The 21,363-nt window shown below is 41.1% G+C and overlaps 1 protein-coding gene across 3 annotated transcripts in view; it reads right to left on the reverse strand.

Moving 5' to 3' along the window:
- ARHGAP24 (Rho GTPase activating protein 24) overlaps positions 1-21,363 on the reverse strand; it is a 362,186-nt gene that overhangs the window by 54,638 nt on the left and 286,185 nt on the right. For all 3 annotated transcript variants that reach the window (XM_063309901.1, XM_063309902.1, XM_063309905.1), the window contains one exon: positions 10,413-10,535. In XM_063309901.1, coding sequence (XP_063165971.1) covers positions 10,413-10,535 — 123 coding nt within the window. The remainder of the gene's footprint in view (positions 1-10,412; positions 10,536-21,363) is intronic.

The raw sequence follows: 21,363 nt of genomic DNA on the forward strand, positions 1-21,363 counted from the left end.
AAAATCTGTGTGGTTGCTGGGAGATGAAAATGACTTGATAACACTTTATTTATTGATTGATTTAATTAATTTATATGGCAGCCCATCTTACTTGCATATGACTCTGGGTGGCATTCATAGTTAAAACACAACTAACAATTACAACCTACTATTACTGTATTAAAAACAGTTTAAAAAATGGAAACTACAGTTAAAAAGTACAATAGCAAAAAGACAAGGGGAGTGCAGCACAGTTGGACTGCACCGAAGGCAAGCCGCAGGACTGTTAACCAAAGGCACCAAGAAGTTGCATGGCAAAACATGGTGTTTCAAGGCTGGAGGCAAGGCTGAGATCGCTGGGCACGGTGGATACAGAATCCTCGATGACCACAGAGGCAGGATTCAAGTCCTCTTCAGAGCGGAGCAAAGGTGCTGATTCCTCTTCGGCAACAGACATTGTCTCCGATGCAGGTAGGGACTCTTCCAGTGAAGTTGCAGGCTTGGAGGATCGGTTGTCTCCTGCAGCTTGCTTCCTGTGTGTCTGCCTTTTATCCTGATCCTTTATGCGCCTGGACCCTTCTGCAGCCAATTGGGCTACCTTTTCTTTTGTGTGCTTTTCTGCCCATCATTGGCGTGCGCTGATTGGAGGATTCGAATCCTCCCCTGAATCCTGGCCAATCAGCACCTTGGACTCTTCCCGTGCTGCTGGCTCATCCTCGGGTTTTGTTTTCCCGGTTTCAGCCTGGTAAGTTTCTATTTCCTCCTCTGACTCAGAAGGAGTTTCACTTTCTGAGTCCAAGGCAGGCTTGACTCTGGCACCCCAAGACTGATGGCACCTCCAAGTTTTGAGGGTCTTTTTGAAGGCCAGCAGGGTTGGAGCCAATCTTAACTCAGGGGGAATGATATTCCCAAGGATGGGTGCCATGGCAGAAAAGGCTCTTTCTGGAGCCACCAAATGAAACTTCTTGGCTGATGGGACCTGAAATGTGCCCTTTCTGCCAAACGTGATGGGATGGGTTGATGTAATTCGAGAGAGGCAGTCCCTCAAATAACCTGGCCCCATGCCATGTAGGGCTTTAAAGGTCGTAACCAGCACCTTGAATGGGACTTAGAAGCAAACTGACAACCAACGCATCTTGCTGAAAGGGGTAACATGTGCAGTTCTTGGAGCACACATACATGCCCTTGAAGAGTATGTAAACTTCTGCATACTCTTCAAGGGCAGCCCCATGTACAGCATGTTACAGAAATCCATTCAGGAGCTGACTAGGGCAGCTAGTAGGAGGAGTAGGGCCTCCTGATCCAGGAAAGGGTGCAACTGGTACACAATACGGAGCTGTGCAAAGTGTAAGAGTTGAGTTTGACTCTGAGGCTGAGGAAGGGGAAATCGAAATCTATGCTAGGCAAAACGGGGAAACTGAAATTCCAAATGATTCAGCAGAGCGGGAAAGTCTTGAGCAGCCGACTGGGCAATGTCAGGAGTCAAATTCAAAGCCGCCAATCAGTGCAAGAGAAAGGAGAGCCAAAAAGCGCACCAAGCAAAAGGAAACTCGATTGGCTCCGCAGGAGAAACGGCGTGAAGGAAATAGCTTAAAAAGGAGCCAGCGCAAAGACCAAATCACTGGAGACAAACGTTCCACTCAGCTAACAACTTCCTCAGCAGAAGAGAAGCCAGAATTGTCCCCGGAGCCTTGCCCTGGAGCCATTACGGAATCAGAGCTTTTCCAGTCTTCTGAGTCTTGCCTTGTTGTTCCGCCACACAGCCCAGCCGAGTTGAGCCCCACCGCCTTGCCTCGAAGCCCATTGAAGTCTTGCCTTGCTGCATCGCCACAAAGCCCAGCAGAGTTGAGTTCCGTTGTCTTGCCTCGAAGCCCAGTCGAGCCTTGCCATGAGTTCTAGACAAACCTAGTCTTGTCACCTTGCCACAGAATGCAGTTGAGCCTAGTCTTGTTACCTCGTTGTGATCCATAGCCAAGCTTTGCCTTGCAGTCTTGCCATGTCCTCCAGCTCAGGCTGGTTCAGTCGCCTTGTTGCCAGTTCCTGCCAGATCCTGTCCTGTTTCTCTGCCACGGTCTTCAGCTGAGTCCTGCCTAGCCATCTTGCCATGAATTCCAGTCAAGTCCAGTCCAGTCACATATTTGTGCTCTCTAGCTAAACCTGGTTTTGCTATCTTGCCAAGCACTTTGCCATTGCCCAGTTGGGCTTGAATTGAACTGAACTATTAATTAAATGACAATTGCTAATTGTACATAGCTGCTTGTAAATAAAGAATTACTTTTTAGCTACCTGGTTGTCTCATAGTCTAAACAGAACACAAAGGCCCTCCTGGCCACAACTGCCACCTTCTCTCTGAGTGGGAGTTCTGAGTCCAGAAGGACCTCCAGAGTGTGCATGAGGCAATGCAATGCCATCCAGAACCAAAGATGGGAAATGCCTGAATACAGAAGGTCCCCAAATCCAAAACCAGTCAGTCTTGCCAAGGTTCAGTTGAAGTCTGTTGTTCTCCATCCAGATCTCCATTGACTCCAAGCACCAAGAGAGGACACCAACAACATCACTTAGCTCACCAGGGACAGAGAAGTACAGTATAGCTGGGTATCATCAACATACTGATGGTACCTTACTCCATAGTACAGATGATTACACTCAACAGCTTCATGAAGATGTTAAATAGTAGAGGAGAGAGTACCTAGCACTGGTAGTATGTAACATGATAGGGGCCAAGAACCAGACCTCTTGCTCCCAATCAATACTGACTGGAACCAGCCTTGGAAGAAGGAAGTGAACCGGCACAATACAGTGCCACCCACTCCCAACACCCAATCCATCTATGATTTTTTAAAATATATATATAAAAAATATATATGAATATATGACTATGAATTCAAAATATATGAATCATTGGTTCACCTTTTCATATCTTAAATTGTGTATGGGAGTTGGGCAACCAATAAAATAAAATAGAAAATAAATAGAATATAAAATCTATGGAACTCTCTATCAGTGAACTTGGGTTAGGGTTACGTTAATTAAGTTAATTAAGTTGTAAAAACTTAAAGTTTCAGTTCCTTACTTTGTCTCCTATCTAAACTACTTTTGAGATCCACCTCTGGTATGTATACTGCTGACTTGTATAACCAGCTTGTGCATCCTGTGGAAATGAATTCCACATACTCTGTGTAGCAGTAGGCCTCTGAGAATCACACTTGATCAGGCTGGTGGAAGCCTTTCTCTTCACAAAACACCAAGGTGCAGCTGATTTGCTTCATTTGTCATTTCAGTTCAAAAGAATGGCTTCTCTGCAGGCATAAGAGCCCTTCTCATTGGCTTTTGTTTGTTGTTTATTCGTTTAGTTGCTTCCGACTCTTCGTGACTTCATGGACCAGCTCACGCCAGAGCTTCCTGTCGGTCGTCAACACCCCCAGCTCCCCCAGGGACGAGTCCGTCACCTCTAGAATATCATCCATCCATCTTGCCCTTGGTCGGCCCCTCTTCCTTTTGCCTTCCACTCTCCCTAGCATCAGCATCTTCTCCAGGGTGTCCTGTCTTCTCATTATGTGGCCAAAGTATTTCATGCCTTTAATATCATTCCCTCAAGTGAGCAGTCTGGCTTTCTTTCCTGGAGGATGGACTGGTTTGATCTTCTTGCAGTCTAAGGCACTCTCAGAATTTTCCTCCAACACCACAGTTCAAAAGCATCGATCTTCCTTCGCTCAGCCTTCCTTATGGTCCAGCTCTCGCAGCCATATGTTACTACGGGGAACACCATTGCTTTAACTATGCGGGCCTTTGTTGTCAGTGTGATGTCTCTGCTCTTAACTATTTTATCGAGATTTGTCATTGCTCTTCTCCCAAGGATTAAGCATCTTCTGATTTCCTGACTGCAGTCAGCATCTGCAGTAATCTTCGCACCTAGGAATACAAATTCTTTCACTGTTTCTACATTTTCTCCCTCTATTTGCCAGTTATCAATCAAGCTGGTTGCCATAATCTTGGTTTTTTTGAGGTTTAGCTGCAAGCCATCTTTTGCACTTTCTTCTTTCACCTTCATCATAAGGCTCCTCAGTTCCTCTTCACTTTCAGCCATCAAAGTGGTATCATCTGCATATCTGAGATTGTTAATGTTTCTTCCAGAGATTTTAACTCCAGCCTTGGATTCCTCAAGGCCAGCTTGTTGCATGATGTGTTCTGCATACAAGTTGAATAGGTAGGGTGAGAGTATACAGCCCTGCCGTACTCCTTTCCCAATCTTAAACCAGTCCGTTGTTCCGTGGTCTGTTCTTACTGTTGCTACTTGGTCATTATACAGATTCTTCAGGAGGCATACAAGATGACTTGGTATCCCCATACCGCTAAGAACTTCCCACAGTTTGTTATGGTCCACACAGTCAAAGGCTTTAGAATGGTCAATAAAACAGAAATAGATGTTTTTCTGAAACTCCCTGGCTTTTTCCATTATCCATCGGATATTAGCAATTTGGTCCCTAGTTCCTCTGCCTTTTCTAAACCCAGCTTGTACATCTGGCAATTCTCGCTCCATGAACTGCTGAAGTCTACCTTGCAGGATCTGGAGCATTACCTTACTGGCATGTGAAATGAGTGCCACTGTTCGATAGTTTGAACATTCTTTAGTGTTTCCCTTTTTTGGTATGGGGATATAAGTTGATTTTTTCCAGTCTGATGGCCATTCTTGTGTTTTCCAAATTTGCTGGCATATAGCATGCATTACCTTGACAGCATCATCTTGCAAGATTTTGAACAGTTCAGCTGGGATGCCATCGTCTCCTGCTGCCTTGTTATTAGCAATGCTTCTTAAGGCCCACTCAACCTCACTCTTCAGGATGTCTGGCTCTAGCTCACTGACCACACCGTCAAAGCTATCCCCGATATTGTTATCCTTCCTATACAGGTCTTCTGTATATTCTTGCCACCTTTTCTTGATCTCTTCTTCTTCTGTTAGGTCCTTGCCATCTTTGTTTTTGATCATGCCCATTTTGGCCTGGAATTCACCTCAGATGTTTCTAATTTTCTGGAAGAGGTCTCTTGTCCTTCCTATTCTATTGTCTTCTTCCACTTCCGCGCATTGCTTGTTTAAAAATAATTCCTTCTCTCTTCTGGCTAACCTCTGGAATTTTGCATTTAATTGGGCATATCTCCCCCTATCACTGTTGCCTTTTGCTTTCCTTCTTTCTTGGGCTACTTCTAGTGTCTCAGCAGACAGCCATTTTGCCTTCTTGGTTTTCTCTCTCATTGGCTTAAAGTGATGCAAAGCAGTTATTTGCTCCAATGTTTACAAGAAGAGCTCCTCTTTGCAACATCCTTTCACTCCAGTGAAGCTTTGCTCAAAGCAAAGTGCCCATTTGAAAATTTGCAAATCCCTACTAATACCAGTTAATACAAGTAATGCAAAGCCCAGCTAGGGGGCAGCAGCTAGCTAACCATGGCTGATCTTGAAAAACCTAAGCAGAAGCATGTCTGGTTATTGCTTGGATGTGGGGCCTCCAGGAAATTATGGGTTATATACTAGACTAGGGTATTGAATAAAACCATCCTGAAATAAGTTAATGGCAAATTAAAAACTGGGACCCCATCACCCTTCTTTTGGGTGACCACTCTTCAGAAACCTCTGAAAAGGCTGCAAAATTTCTGTCTTACAAGCTGTCTGGTTCCTCCCTCACGTTATTAATTGTTAGTTGTTAATTATCTCAGGATTTTCTTACATTTTAAAAATTCTTTTATTACATTGTTGGTCTTTTTCTTGTATTTGGTCTTGGACTGTAAATATAGTGATTGAAATCACTATATCATGTCATACATTGAGACATCACTGGCTAGATCTCATGAACGGCTGAAGCTGCAAGGATTAAACAGCAACAAAATAAATACGTTGAATAAATAACAGTAATTAGAAGAGCTGAGGATATTTGAATTGGACAATGTTTTCTGATAAAAAATATTGATGAAATAAGGTTGAATTCAGTCCAAACTAATATTTGCAAGTTCAGCTGGACAGAAGAGTTCAAAATAAACATTTTAAAGCACACTTCCATTGTGTACTTTCTAATACTCCTAATGAAAATTAGGCCATTATAACAGAAATCTAAATCCACTAAAAGACTTTTTATTCAATGCCAGCATTTTTACCATTGTCAGTCAAGACTTTGCTCAACATTTCGTCAAGATGGTAAGTCCTGGTGAGTTGCTAAAGTGTTGATTATAGTTTGACACAATTCAAGCAACATATAAGCCCTTTTCTGATTTATTTTAGAAATAAATGAATGTACTTCTTAGTCCTTTGTTTGTTAATCCTAAAATAACATCTGAAAAGAAAGCCTATCTCTTACTATACCTTGTGTTTTTGCAGTAAAGTTCAGTATGAACAAATCAAATCCAGTGATTTGTTCCTCTTGACAGATGATAATCCTACACTCAATCCCCACACCCACCCCAAATTTATTTGTTGCATTTCATCTTGGTTCCCAAACAGTAGATTAAGGCAATAAGTCAAGCTGGAGTTCTTAAAATCTTACTTTAGGGCTTTCTATTGTTCATTTTGATATATATTTCAAATATACACTATACACAAGACACATGTACTTCAGGCACATGGGCTCAAAGAAGAAACTGAGGTGAGGTGGAACAGATGTTCTTAGCAAACTTAACAACTAGTTAGTTGCTTATGTAGCCAACAAGGATACTAAACTGCTGAAATTAAAAGTATGGAAGGAAGCATACTGCTATATATGCTTGATGCATGTAGAAGTCATCAGTGGGAAACCTGTCCTCTCCAACCTATCCACATATGGTTGAACAACCATTTCAGCTACTAGCACTTAGTTAACACAGCCAATAGCAAAAGATTTGAGGAGCTGTAACAGTGTAGACCCCTGAAACTGGAAGAAAATATATAGGTCATCAAATCCAATTCTCAGTGCAGATATCCAATTAAAGTATCCCAAACAGAAGTTTGGGTTTCTGTCAGACCTTCAACTTAGCTCAGAAACTTAGCTACTACTTTTAATGAAAGGATGGAGTACAGGAGTCAATATTAGGGCTAGTGCAAAACATTTGCTACATGATGTGTCTCATTTTCTTTCTACCTACAAGAACTATAAGCCGTTACTTCAATATTGTCCATAGAAGAATATTTAACACCAAACCTGAAAGAACCAAGATAGTTTCGACAGTCCAGCACAGCTTAATATGCTAATATCCTACTAGTACACCCTGTATCTGCTAGCAGAGAACTGTGACCTCTAGGTGAGGATAGCATGTTTTTTGGTTCATATAAAATAAGACATAGTAATTCATTGTAATTCTAGGCTAAAATAGAATTACCAGTTTGCACTTAACTGAATTTTGCAAGTAGTTGTCCTACTACTCAAAAATGTACAAAAAGTAACACATTAGGAAAAGGTCCACACAAAATGATGAGACTAGGGAATATTGTATAACAAAAGTATACAAAAGTATTGATTTTAGTAAGTTTGCTACCTCAGAGCACATAATCAGCCCACTTTTCTGAGACAGAAGCCCCAATGCACAATCTTCTTGAGTTGACACAATTATGGATTAGGCTATTAATGGCATATTAGCAACTTGTATTGCACACTGATCTGGAAAGAAATAGCTTCCTCTGCTTCTGGGAGAAATCCAGAAGTCCAAATCCAGAATAAACTATTAGAAAGCTCTGAAGACCACCTGGATGTGCTTCAGGGCACAGTGGTTGGGAGGTTAGGTGGCCCATGAGATGTTATTGTTATTGATGAAAGTTCATTGGATTTGTTCTGGGCAACCATCATAGGTTTTATGTTTTTACTGTTATTGGGTTTTGGTACAGTTTTTAATGTGTTGTTAGCTGCCCAGAGTCACATTTGTGAGATGGGCAGCCACATCAATCAAATCTATATCTATATCTATATCTATATCTATATCTATATCTATATCTATATCTATCTATATCTACTGTATATCTATATCTATGTATTAAAAACTCAGTTGTGGATGCTCACAACCAGAAAACAAGACTCTTTATAGATGCTTTCCCTGTGACCATTCTTTTGTTTTGCACATACATGAATGAATAGAAGATGAATGGAACATATTTTCAAATGTGTTTCTGACTGCATTCAGCTGGCTATTCTCTCCCCCAGAATACAGAAGAGACAGCTGCAGATATATTCAAAGGTATTACTGAGCAGAGATCCAGCTGAAATGAAGCCATAAAGTATGACCACCAGCCAAGGCCTGTCTAAGTAAAACCTCACTGCCTTAAATATTGAGTAGGAAGATAGCAAGTTATGTACATCCCAACAGAGGGTCTGCTAATAATGGTAATTTCCTGCAGCCCCCCTCTGGTCTAATTGATAAGTAAAAAGGGCAATTTCACAACAGTAAACATAGTTTTCCAGCTGCAATTATGCTCTCTTCTGTAGCAGAAACAATAGAATGCATTGCTACCAAACTATCCAACATTTATTTTCTCAGCCAAACTTTACTGGAATAAGCCAAAAATTCTGATTTTGTTTTTCTGACTGTATTCCAGTCAAATGGAAAGCCAGCCTCCTAGTGTGAATCATTCCTTCTTCAACTCATTTGGCTGATAGAGCAAGGTAAGATAATAAAATAAGAATGCAGGTAGGGAGACCTGGGGGCTATACATGATCTACCAGAATCTCTTTTGTGGCTCCCACAGCAGAGACAAAAAAAACTGCAAAAGCAACTTCAGAATGGGTAAAGTCAGAGAATTGGGATTTTAAAAAAAAACATGTTGAGGATTCTAAAGGGTTTTAAGGGCAAATGAGGTATCTGAAGCCTGCTTCCAAATTCTGGATTCAGCCCTCAACATGCTACATAAAACATACAACATTGGCCTGTACACCAATGGCAGTTGAATGCTCCTATCATAAGCCATAACACTCCAAGGCTGGAAACTGACTTCTACATTATGCCCATAAACTCTATAATTTGATTTCACTCACAATATTTTTTTCAGTAATTTCAACAAAGGCAACATCTCTCTAAATACATTGAAAATATGTGTGGTTTCCCTATGTTGAAAAGGAACAGGGAAGCTTATAGAAGGATAACTAATATTTGTGCATGAAGGAGCCACATCATTCCCCCATTCCATAAGATGCTTCCATCTAGAAAAGACTGGAATATGATGACATTGCACAATGGAGAAGCTTTTTGCTGGCTTTGTAACACTGTATCAATTAGGTCTCAGTGAATGTAATAGGCGTTATCTACAGTAGGTGGCTTTAAATACAGTATTCTCTTTGCATCACCACCATGATCATGATCATGATCATGATCACCACCACCACCACCACCATCCCCTATTTCTAGTTGGCTTGCAAATGACAATCTCAGCATATCTCATTTAATCCTTCCTATTGCTGAATAGCTTGAATACATGCAACAGATTGGAACTCCATTACAGACACTATTTCAACTGAAACTAAGAAGATCTCAGTCTACTAAATATCCAAATGGGAAAGTTCCTGAGCTGGGAATCTTATCTAAGTCATCACACAAGAAAGACAATGGTAATAAGATTAATCTCTCTCTCTCTCTCTCTCCATCCATTAATAGGGATCTCACAGGAAGTGCAAAGTGGGTTGGGAAAAAGCTTTCCTTCATGCTAGACTTCTAAAATAGAATTCTTGCTAAATATTTATGAACCTAGTATATTCTTGCTGGCTGGGAATTCCTTGAACTGCAGTATAACATATTTGTAAAGGCCATGCTGAAGAAGGGTTATAAATACTAATGGCAAATTGATTCTCCAGGTGCATCAAGATTCAAACCTTCACACAAAATTGAAGTACCAGAGGAAGTAGGTTTACATGAGTACAAAGGTAATTTGGAAACAACAACAACAACAACAACAAAGTTGGAGCATGCTAAGTGGGCACAGAAAAAGTAATAGTGTAAGGTTAAAATACAGCTAAAGTGAAATTTGAACACTGATGTCTCATTCATCGTTCACCTTATCTCACCAATGCCTAGTATTGAGCTTCTATGACAACTGTCCTTTGACCACCCGTATTTATGAAAATACAACTTTGCTAGATGGTAGAGGTTTCTGAAAACAAATGCTCTTTTAGGAACAAAATACTGATAGCACAAGGCCACTCAAATGACCTATTTACTACATTGAGGATAGATAGATAGATAGATAGATAGATAGATAGACAGACAGACAGACAGACAGACAGACAGACAGACAAGACAAGAATAAAATGACCAGTGAAATAGTTTATTGACTATATTATTCTCAATAAACTGCACACATGAAATTAAACCAATACATATACTTTTTGTCCTACACTGGAATTCTCATTTAATGTTTCATTTTCATTGCCTGCATTTTCTAGTAATTGATTTTAAAAGAATTAGCCATAGCCAGAATTAATTTTATCTCTCACCTCCTCCAAATGGTGCCCATATAACCCTGCGGATGGACCTCACCCAATCCTCCATGTCATTCTGAGTGCTGGCCATAAGGAGATAAGTCTCATGGTTTGATGTCATTCGTTCTCTGTCTCCTCCTAACAAAAGAAAAGAACAGCATTGTAAGGAAAATTATTTTCTTTTGACCCAAATATTCATACTTTGGTCACTGCTGGAAAACCCAGCAGCAGAATCACAGTCAAGTAGATATAGAAGCATGTATAGTTATCACCCAAAGGGGGGGAAAAAAACACCTCTTACCATAGGAATTGGAATTGTTTATTTATGAGGTATGAAGACCTCTCTTTGTTTACCAGAATGTTTTGCTATTATATGGAAATGGGGAGCTCTGAGGCTCTAAGCTTCCATGAAAAGCAACTTGCCTACAATTATTGATCATCCCTTGCAGTGTGCAGTTGCAGGAGGGTGTCTTGGGATGTAAAGCAGAACCAAATTTTCAGCTTGATTATTCAGTTTTGCTCAAAATATTTTGCAAATGAAAAGCCTGAGAAGATTGGGACAGGAGCAATATTTTTAAAAAGAAATGGGGTATTCCATAACTGCTAATGGGATACACCACTGGAAGACATCTTCCCTGCTCCAAGCTCCTCAGAAGAAGACACATCTCCCAAGGAACTCCCAAGGAGAGAACAACACCCCTACCAACACAAGCAGGGCAAGCCACGGTATGTAAACTGAGAGCAAGGCCCACTCCTTCTTTGCACTGAAGGTGTTGCCTAGCCTGGCAATGAAACATCTGCAAGAAAACAACAAGGCTCAGAGAGCACCAAGGACTCCATGAAGACACATCTGGTGGCCAATATCTAATAGCTGCCTTAAACTCCACTGAAACTGAGGGAAAACAAATAATATATCCAAAAGACTAGTACAATCACTGTTCCCTGCCAGTGATAAGCTTTCATATATCTACTCCAAACATTTTAGAAATGTTATTTCCCCTGAAAAAAGCACTCTGATGGCCTAAGAACTCATTCAGTTCATGAAGAACAGAGATGAGATGCTCAGGCCTGGTCACTGATCCAAGGCGAACAACTATATGACCCTAAAATGCACTGGCAAATCCTCAGGTGCCAAATTATTTTATTATTTTATTTGTTTAATTTTTTTATCCCACCTTTATTATGTTTATAAATAACTCAAGGCAGCGAACATACCTAATACTCCTTCCTTCTCCTATTTCTGTGTTATTATTACTGTGAAAAGGACTTTCTGAAGATAGAAAGTTGGCTTAGTGAGTTAATATTTTCTGCCAAAGACTCCTTCCTCCCCCCATCATTAATTCTCTCTCTCCAGCTTTCCCATAGGTGTCATGGTAGAAGTTTTGTTTCCAACCCTGGGATAATTCCCGTTTGCTAACATCTAATGGAAACAGTTGGGATATTTAGCAGGGCCTTAAATAAAAGAACTGTATATAGGTTTCTCTCTTAAAACTCATCTGAAAAACAGTCATGAGTGTAATAGATTGTACAGCTTCTGCTCCAGAGTGGTGGTGAGAAAACACTGCCATATTGTGCAAGCTACACTACTAATAAGGTAAGTACATTAACTAATGTGGTATGAAAACAACTTTGTCGTGGAATGGCATTCTCAAGCATGTTTATCTGTACATATTGCAATACATACACACACTTACTTTTTTTGTCTTTGACATGGGCTTCAAAGCAATTTACATAAAAAGCATCAAACACCATTTTACCCGTCCCTCTCTCAAATAAAATAATTTTAATTGAAATCTTAAAATTAGCAGGAGCAGAGGTAAACACCTTCCCTTGTGTATTAAAAGCCAGCGTGTGTTTAGCAAAATTAGAACATTTTCCCTGCTCAGCTGAACAACAAGGAAGGAGCAAATCATCCCATTTCATTTGGGAAGAAATTCATGTATAAATAAACATGTAACTTGTGCCGCCATTATATAGGATGGTTTTTTTGAACAGGAGATTGGAGTGTAGGGCACAGGCCCTGGCAATGTGGGACCTGGGTGCCCACCTGACCTTTTGCAAGCCTCACTTAAAAAAAAAATCTGCATTCCAAAAGCTTGCCAGATTGCAACAGCTCAGTATATCTCATGCAAACTGTCACATCAAATTCTCATCAGACTTTGGTAATCTCACACATCTTGCAGGGATTCTGCTTTTATTTTCTTTAGCACTCTCTGCACGAGAGTGGACATTGGTATCTGCAGAGCCAGAAAAGGTTGTCAACCCCTGACCGGACTGAGTATTTTAACCACGAGCATGCTAGATGCTTGTAGATATGTTACAAGCTTGTACAGAAGACATTGACTGAAGCGAATAATGACACCAACACTGAGGCAAAGGGGAAACAGGTTTTCATTTAAAGCCTCAATACTTATCAATGATACCAAGGGTGAACAGCCTACATCTATGGCCTGACATCATAAGCAGCATGACTCTAGGAGCTGGTCTGTAATGGATACCCCATACCCTGCAAATCAGATCTTGAGGAAACTGCTTTTAAGATGCAGCTATGAAACATTGCAGGAGCTAAACTCTTCCCAGAAAACATCCATGACCAAGTCCTGACTGACAGATGATTTACCAACTGTATTGCTATATCCTCTCTTGTCTTTTTATGGCTCAACAGCATGACTCCAAAAGGCAGCTGCTATAACACACCCCCAGCAGATTTCCCAGTGGCAATTTTCCAGGGCACTAAGAGCTCCTTTTTAGATAGGTTCCAATTTTGTTTGACCGATAGAGACTCATCCAGTTCAAAAGTGTACCATAAAACAATTCCAGATGTTTATATCTGTTATCCAAGCGCTTTCAACCTTCCTCTTCTTCACGCCAAAGACCCAGTCACATTCGCATGGTTACTGGAAGTTAAGAAAGGCAGATGTCTTTACTGCCTTGAATGAGGTGGTTTCAAATGGGGAGCTGATAAGCACCAGCCTCTAGCATCCTCTTTATTTCCAACAATGTCTTGGGGCTCCTCAGAGGCATTCTTAGAAAATAAAGATGGTGGGTGGCTGCGTCTTAATGTGTTGTTTGAAAGTGTGCCCACCTGCACAGAAAAATAAATCCTTTTCATTAGGCTGCTTTCTGATAAATGGTTCTCCAGATCCTTTAGTTTACAAATCCCACTATACCTTGCCATAGGCCATCCTGGGACTAATGGTAGTTGAACTTCAAACTCCCAACAGACCCCAGGTTGCTTTTCCCTGCAGTATGAAGTTAAATCTACTGAACATGATGAAGCTGCCTTTGGGGTAAATAAAATTAGTACTTGGTTGACTTTGTACCTGGCCCTCCTGCTGTACCAAGTTAAAACATTACAGAGTGGAACTATTGTTTTTCTTTTTGCTAGGCCATTGCTTCTTAATGACATTGACATGTCTTTTCCTCTCAGAACCACATTTTATATTGTCCTGGTTCTTCTGCACCCTGAAGATGAAAATAGGCTTGGAGGCAACCATTTTGCACACTTGAAAGCCAGTGGAGTGTGAATTAAATACAAGATACTTTTTCATAAGGTAACAGACTTAGGCTAGGGAGATTGTTGTTCTCACTCAACAAACTCACAAGTCTCTCTTAGCCTAACCCGCCTTATGGAGTTGTGGATGGGATAAAACTAAGGGAGGCCCCCATATATGTCATGAGCTAGTTTGGTGTAGTAGTTTAGACATTAGGCTAAAACCCAGAAGTCTGGGAGTTCTAGTCCCACCTTAGACACAAAGCTAGCTGGATAACCTTGGGCCAGCCACTTTCTCTCTGCCCTAGAAAGAAGAAACTGGCAAGCCACTTCTGAAAACTTAGCCAAGAAAACTGTGAGTACTTGTCTAGGTAGTCACCAGCAGTCAAGACTGACTTGAAGGAACAAATTTCCTTTCTTTTCCCCATACCTTGAGTTTCAGAGAAAAAGTAGTATTTAAATGTAATGAATAAATAGAAAGACTTCTGTGTAATGCTTCCTTGCAGCAACAAGGCTGATCCAATGGGGGTGTGGGTAGGAAACCCCCCACCCCCAATTTTTATCTTCGTTTTGTATGGTATATGGGCTGAAGAAAAGCTACTAGAGCATACAGGGGAAAAACTATTATTTGTTTTTATGGGTCCTCATTCCATCTGATGAAAAGATTTGATTTATTTCCAGTGTATTTTCCAAAGGTGAAGAGAATTCTAGTGACATTCTCAGAGATGGAATATGGCATTTGCACATTCCTTTTGCATTTATTTAGCAACAAGTTGGCTAAGGGGTATGTAAGTGAATGTCTTGTCTCTTACTATGTAAGAAACTCTCCAACCGTCAGCAGCCCTTTGTTCCATTAAATCCCAAAGAAAACATCAGGAGAAAACTCTTCATTGTTCTTCTTTTGGTTTGGGAAATGTGGGAAACCAGAGTCATTCATAGAATCCTATTGCTGGAAGCAGTGATTCTCAACCTTGGCAGCTTTCAGATGGGTGGGCTCCAACTCCAAGAATTCTGGGTGGGGAATTCTGGGCATTGGAGTCCACCCATCTGAAAGCTGCCAAGGTTGAGAAATGCTGGCTGGAAGGAACCTTGGTGATCATGTAGTCCAATTCTCTAATCCAGGACTGCTTAGAGCACGAGTGATGGAAAGGTGTTAATAAACTAAGTTCAAAAACAGAAATTCCAAAGAAATTCTGAAACACCTGAAGAATAATGTAGAGAAACAAAATCCTCTCATGGGAGAAGGAAACTGCTGAAAGTGCAAGGAAGATTTCCTTCCTTCAGACACCACTCAGCAATTTGGAATGAAAAGTGTGGAGCTGAGTTACCCTGCGTCAATCGACTGCTGCTTAGAAAAGTTGACTTCTCCCCCCTCCCCCTCCCCGTGGTTTATAAGTAACCCATTCTGGTTGCCTGTCCTCTTCTGTAAACTCAGATGCACTCTGGTGCTTTAGTAAACAGCCGGTGGTAAGTTAGAGTGCTACTTGATCAGGCTGCCTCCAACCACTTCATCTCATTCTGGGTGCAGCTTTGTTCACCCAGCTGGCACCGTTCACATGTGAGCATAAATATGTTAAAACTTCTGGCTAGCAAATGGGGAAAAAACAATAAAACATAATCATCAAGGAGGATGCCTTTTCAGGAAATTGGTTAAAACTCGTCTGATTTCCCAATATTATGTTGCGCTTATCGCTGAAGGAATCTGTTGAAATAAGTAAGGAATGGTGAAGAAAGGAATGATCAGAGTACAACAATTTCTTTGCATCCCACCTCCTGTTATTAAGCATATAAAGAAATAAAATAGGAAGAGATTTAAAGAATACAACCCATTGTTCACAGAAATTATACTGATATTTGCCTGGTAGCATTAATCAGGGTTGGGCGATGATCTGGGCTCAAAGGGGAAAAAGCTATTTGGGTGTGTTGCATCTGTTGGCACTTTCTTAAATCCTGGGATTGTTGGTAGCAGCCATGCATGCCTTGAAAAAGATGCAGGTTCTTTAAATTGACACTGACAAGTCCAGCCTCCTCCAAATCATCCAGATTTCCCCTTCACATCTGGATCATACTAATCACAGGCCTGAACTCATGCTTATAGGAAAACAGCAGAAACTGAGACACTTCCCAGTTGTGGATGGGCAGGCATAGAGATGTGAGTGAACTGGGTTCCCTAAGTAAGGAGATATTTCATTATGTTTCTGAAAAGGAGAGTAAAACTTACCATGAGATTGTAGGCAGAGGATTATCACTTTAACCCAGTGTTTCTCAACCATAGTAACTTTAAGATGTGTGGCCTTCAACTCCCAGAATTCCCTAGCCAGCATGATTTTGGTGCTGCCCTTGGCTCCATCAGATCCCTTTCCCCTCCAATTGGGCTGCAATTTCCTTTCCCCATAAAACTCTGGATAAGGCAATATTCCAAAAATAATAGTGGCTGACACAAAAAATGGTGGACATGCCGTGAGCCTGATCTATTGCCAGAGCTAGGCTATTAGCTCTCTATTCTAGAGGATGTATGGGTTAAGAAGAGGATTTTACATTCTGAGTGCAGAAAGTATAGACAACCACCATGTTAAACTCTAGTTAGGAATGGATTGGGTCACAACAGAACAAGCAGCAGTCTGAACCCCATGTATTGTCACCCATCCCAGCCCAGTCTCTGACCCTATGCTATGATTTCTGATCAAGAATGATGCTTCCCTGTGGTATTAGCAGAATCAGTGACATGCCATACCTATCCATTAGGTGATCCTTGTCAGGGTTAACAGCACAGAATAGGACTACTGATGCAAGATTGCAAAGGCAGGTAAGAAGCAATAGCTCCTCCCCTCTCAGCAATTGATTAAGATTGCTGTTTATGCTGTGGATGGGAGGACAAAGATTAGCCTTATTATTTATTTGTGCAATTAATGTCTTGTCTTTCCTTCAGGCACATGCCAAGTATTCCTATACGCCCCCTTCCATAACAATCCTGTGAAGTAAGTTGAGCTGAGAGAGTGACTTGTCCAGAGTCACCCAGTGAGCTTCTGTGGCTAAGGAAGGACTTGACCATGGGTCTCCTCAGTTGCAGTCCAACAGCTTAACCATGACATCACATAGTCTTTCTTGATCTGCAGGTCCAGCTGATGGATGCTCAGCTGAGAAAAATGGGCAGCATTTCCTGAGTTTTGCAGGCTACACTGGGAATGGCTGTTTCTATTGTGCTGCTGTAGTGTCAACCCTCCATCTTGTTCTGAATGATGTTGGTGCCTTCTTTTTCCCAGGGATATTACTCTGCCCAAGATAACAAAGGCTGTAGTATTTTAGAATGAGCCTATGATTAATTTTAGTTGATATCACACACACATACTGCACACACACACACACAGGTTACAAGAACTCAAAACTCATTTTTCAGGACTGTGTCTGCCTGATCCTTAAGCCCTCCCTTCTCTGCTGAAGAAGACAGGCTTCTTCAATCTCCTCTTATTGCTTCAATTATGTCACTTTGAACACTTTTGTTGGTGCCAGAGCTGAAACTAAAACTCTACTCTCAACATATAATACATAACTATCTGGGATCATATGAGTGTGCCTTTATGAACGTGCATCCTTCAGCTTGGGACTGGGTGAGGTTCCCACTTGGCATAGTCCCCTACCCTGCTAGTCAAAGATGAAGAGTGCAAGTCTGTTACAGAAGTTGTGTTATATACGTGACTTTCTCCTTGAACTCAAACTCAGGATAATTTTTGCTTTTTGGTTTGTAGAAAACAGATTTCCGTAGGAACTGATTGGTGGCCCTTGTGAAAATTGTAGCGCTAAATCGCCCCCTCAAGAGTGCTAGGCCCAGTGCTGATTGGCTGGACCTAGAATGGTTCATAAAGCCATTCCCTCCCTCAGAACCAGTCTTCAGGAAGAGGAGTAACAGCCTCTTGAAAAATAAATCAGTAACACAAACATTTGATTTGATAAATCAAAGGCTTGGTATACTTCTGTGATTTCTTCAGCTGCTTGAAGGAAAAGGGTAGAAAGTCTGGAGGATATTAAAGAAAAGCAAACAGAGATTGTACATTGTTATTTCAGATGAAGAATGCTCCTTTCCAAAAGCTTACTCCACAAGAAGAACACTTGATATACTATATGATTTGCATCAGAAGTAGGAACTCACTTAACCATGTCAAACCTGTGATCTGCACTTATGCTAGGAATTTGGCTGAGCTTCATTGCTATGTGCAATGCTTATTCTGTATTCTCAAAACCTGGTATTTGACCTACAGTATTTATCAGCCCATCCATCCATGCATCCATGCATCCATCCACATATACATGCATGCACACACACACATATCCCACAGATTAAAGACTCAATTTGCATAACATTCTTGATTTATTCTCAGGTTCAAGCCCACCAATGGTCCTTACAGGAGCTCAGATAACTTTATATTTTGTGGTTCCTACACAGTGTCTCATACCAGACATACAGTACCTACTTAACATCAGTGACACCATCAAACGTCCTTAGTTTAGTTCTCAGATGACGTATGCAGCCCATGACTTTTCAGGAAACTGGGAATCAACTGTCCGCCCACCTATTACAAGACTGAACTGAGTGTTGTAGGAAAGAATTGTAAGAAATACTGAAGTGGTCGATATGAGGTGGATGAATATTTTCTTTTTTCCCCCCTATTTTACATAAAAATTTTAAAAAAAGCCATTTGCTACCCCTTGAAATTGGGGCTTGAGGACTGCTGCTGCCTATCAGGATTCTTAAGTAGCATTCTCAGCCATTATGACCAGTAATGAAGGATGCTGGGAATGGTCAGCAACATTTGGAAAATCAAGGATTCCCAACTCTACAGTATTGCCTATATTCCTACAGGACATTCCATTCAAGATCAGGAATGCTACTGGCTGTTTCAATTAACTAACCATCAGTAGAAGCATAGGCAAAGTTCTGATTTTAAAGCTGAAACACAGGGTGAATGTGTGTGTTAGAGAGAGACAGAGACAGAGATGGTGTATTCAGCTCCTTTCTACTTAAAGTCAAAGCCTCCACCACTAGGAAACATCTAATATTTTTATCATATTTAAAATAACTAAATATTATTGCATTCCCTGCTCCCACCCTCCAAAAGTGTGTTGAGAATATGCTACAAAAACATGATAGCACCAGCATATAATTTGGTTTGGTGATTAAGGCGCTGGACCAAAAGTGGGAAATCTGTGTTCTAGTGCTGTTTTAGGCACAAAAGCCTAATGGGTGACTTTGGGCTAACTTTGGGCTAACTGGGTGACTTTGGATTAAACAAATTGACTTTCTCTTGACCCTAAGAACAAGCCAGTGGCAAACCATTTCTGAAAATGTTGCCAAGGACTCGTCTGTGTAATTGCCAGGACTCAAGACTGACTTGAAGGCCCAAAAAATGAATGAATGAACGAATGAAAGAATGAACGAACGAACCATATTTGTGTGGCTTCTGTGCCCTGTTTCTTATTGTGGAAAGGAGAAAACCTTCATTGGTCTTCCTAAGAGCTGTGAGAAAAAGGGCTAGGAAGCAAGGAAATACCTTTCTGGGATGCAAAGTGGCTGTAGAACAGTGCTTCCCTACCTTTACCATCTGCATACAGACCACTGTTTCCACAGCAAAGGTTTGTAAGACCACTGAATAAGCCAGGGACTAGCAACATGGCATCAGAAGAGACAGTTGCCCCTTATCCCTAGCATCACAGAACTCAAATATTAAATAAAATCACTTTAAAACAAACAAACAAACAAGAGAGAAACCAAAATCTTACAAAGTTGCTAAATTTCATGAGATGCTGGTGTTCCTAACCTAAATCTTATGAAGATCTAGTCAAGAATGCCAACTTTTTTTGGGGGGGGGGGTGCATTGGTCCCTCTAGTTCTGATGAGGTATAATCTTTGACTCTTGTCAGACTTGCATTCCCCCAGAGAACGCTGGTGTGCAATTTTGGGTCCTCTTGGATCTCAAGATGCTGTGGCTAGAAGGGCACTGCACAGATTCATCTTGTGTACCAACTGCACCCATTCCTGGATCTTGCTTATAGTCACTCATGCTTTGGTCACTTCCCAGTTGAACTACTGCAATGCGCTCTACCGGTGGAGACCTGAGAAGACCATCAGGAAATTACAACTGGTCCTGAATGCGGCAACATATGCAGTTTTGGGCACCCTACAATTTGCCCATGTTACACTGCTGCTGTTTGAACTGGATTCCAGTTTATTTCTGGGTATGATTCAAGGTGATAGTTATTCCCTTTGAATCCCCACATGGCACAGGGCCAAGTAATTTGGAGGACCATCTCTCCTTGAGGGTATCCACCTGTTCCACTTGGTCTGATAGGGTAGGTGTTCTCCAGGTCCCTTCCTTTAAATGTTGCCATCTAATGGAAGCTAGGCAGCATGCCTTCTTGGTAGCTATCTCTGCCCTTTGGAACACCCTCCTAGCTTTTCACAAAGCCTTAAAGACCTGGCTTTTCCCACAAGCACTGGAGTAGTATGAGGCTGGATTCCAGAAAAGTTTCTTGTGGATGTATGGTTCAGGGTATTGGGAGTTTCTGTGTTTTTTTGTGCTTTTTATTGTTTTCACTGTTGTTTGTGAACTGCCCAGGGTTATGTTGCATAAAATGGGCAGCTATATAATTTTTTAAAAAATAAACAACTTTTGTATGACTTTCCAAGAGTTTGGCCCCCTTTTTAAAAAATGAATTTTTATTTGGGCACCAATGGTGAGACCATGGATGATCAGTGATACTGAAACCCAGGTTAGGAACCACTGCTGAATAGATTAGAGAGACATGATTTAAAAATCAGTTCAATCTGTTATGACATTATTCCAGCGGTTTGTACCATGAGTGGGCTAGCTCCAATAGTAATTAAATTAATTAAGCCTTCTTGCCTGCTCAAAAAGTTACCTAATGAAATTCCCATATTCCCATTGGCACATGGTCACTTTCCATTATGGAAATGCATTCCCTAGATTCCCACTGGATTTTTTTTTTGCAGTCACCACTAAAAACAAGTGCAGTGATGGATTCTGCAAAACAGTACATGAGACCACATTGTCACTGCTTTCCCTTTTCTCAGAAGTGTTAAGAACAGTTGCACAACTTACCTATATTTACATGTTCAGTTCTTATGAACATAAAACATACAAAAGGGCTCTTAAGAATGCATGGATGAGCCTACCCAGCATCAATCTAAAAGGGATCTACCTCTGTGGAGGTTTAGGGCTTCCTTCATGGAGAATCTTGACCAACCAAGGCTATTCTTGTAGAGCAGGTCTGAAGAATCTGAGAGCCTTGGGGGTTGGTACTATGTCAGCAGGTTAGCTATACTATCTTTAAGATAGTAGTCTGTGAATATAAACAATGTGGTTTATTGGGCCACTGGTTCCTGTCTGATGCCCTCCCTGTTGCCACTCAGGGTCAATTCAAGTTGCTGTGAATGTTTTATTACAAGGGAACTTTAAG

This window comes from Candoia aspera, chromosome 8 (genome assembly GCF_035149785.1).
Source record: "Candoia aspera isolate rCanAsp1 chromosome 8, rCanAsp1.hap2, whole genome shotgun sequence".
Classification (NCBI taxonomy): domain Eukaryota; kingdom Metazoa; phylum Chordata; class Lepidosauria; order Squamata; family Boidae; genus Candoia; species Candoia aspera.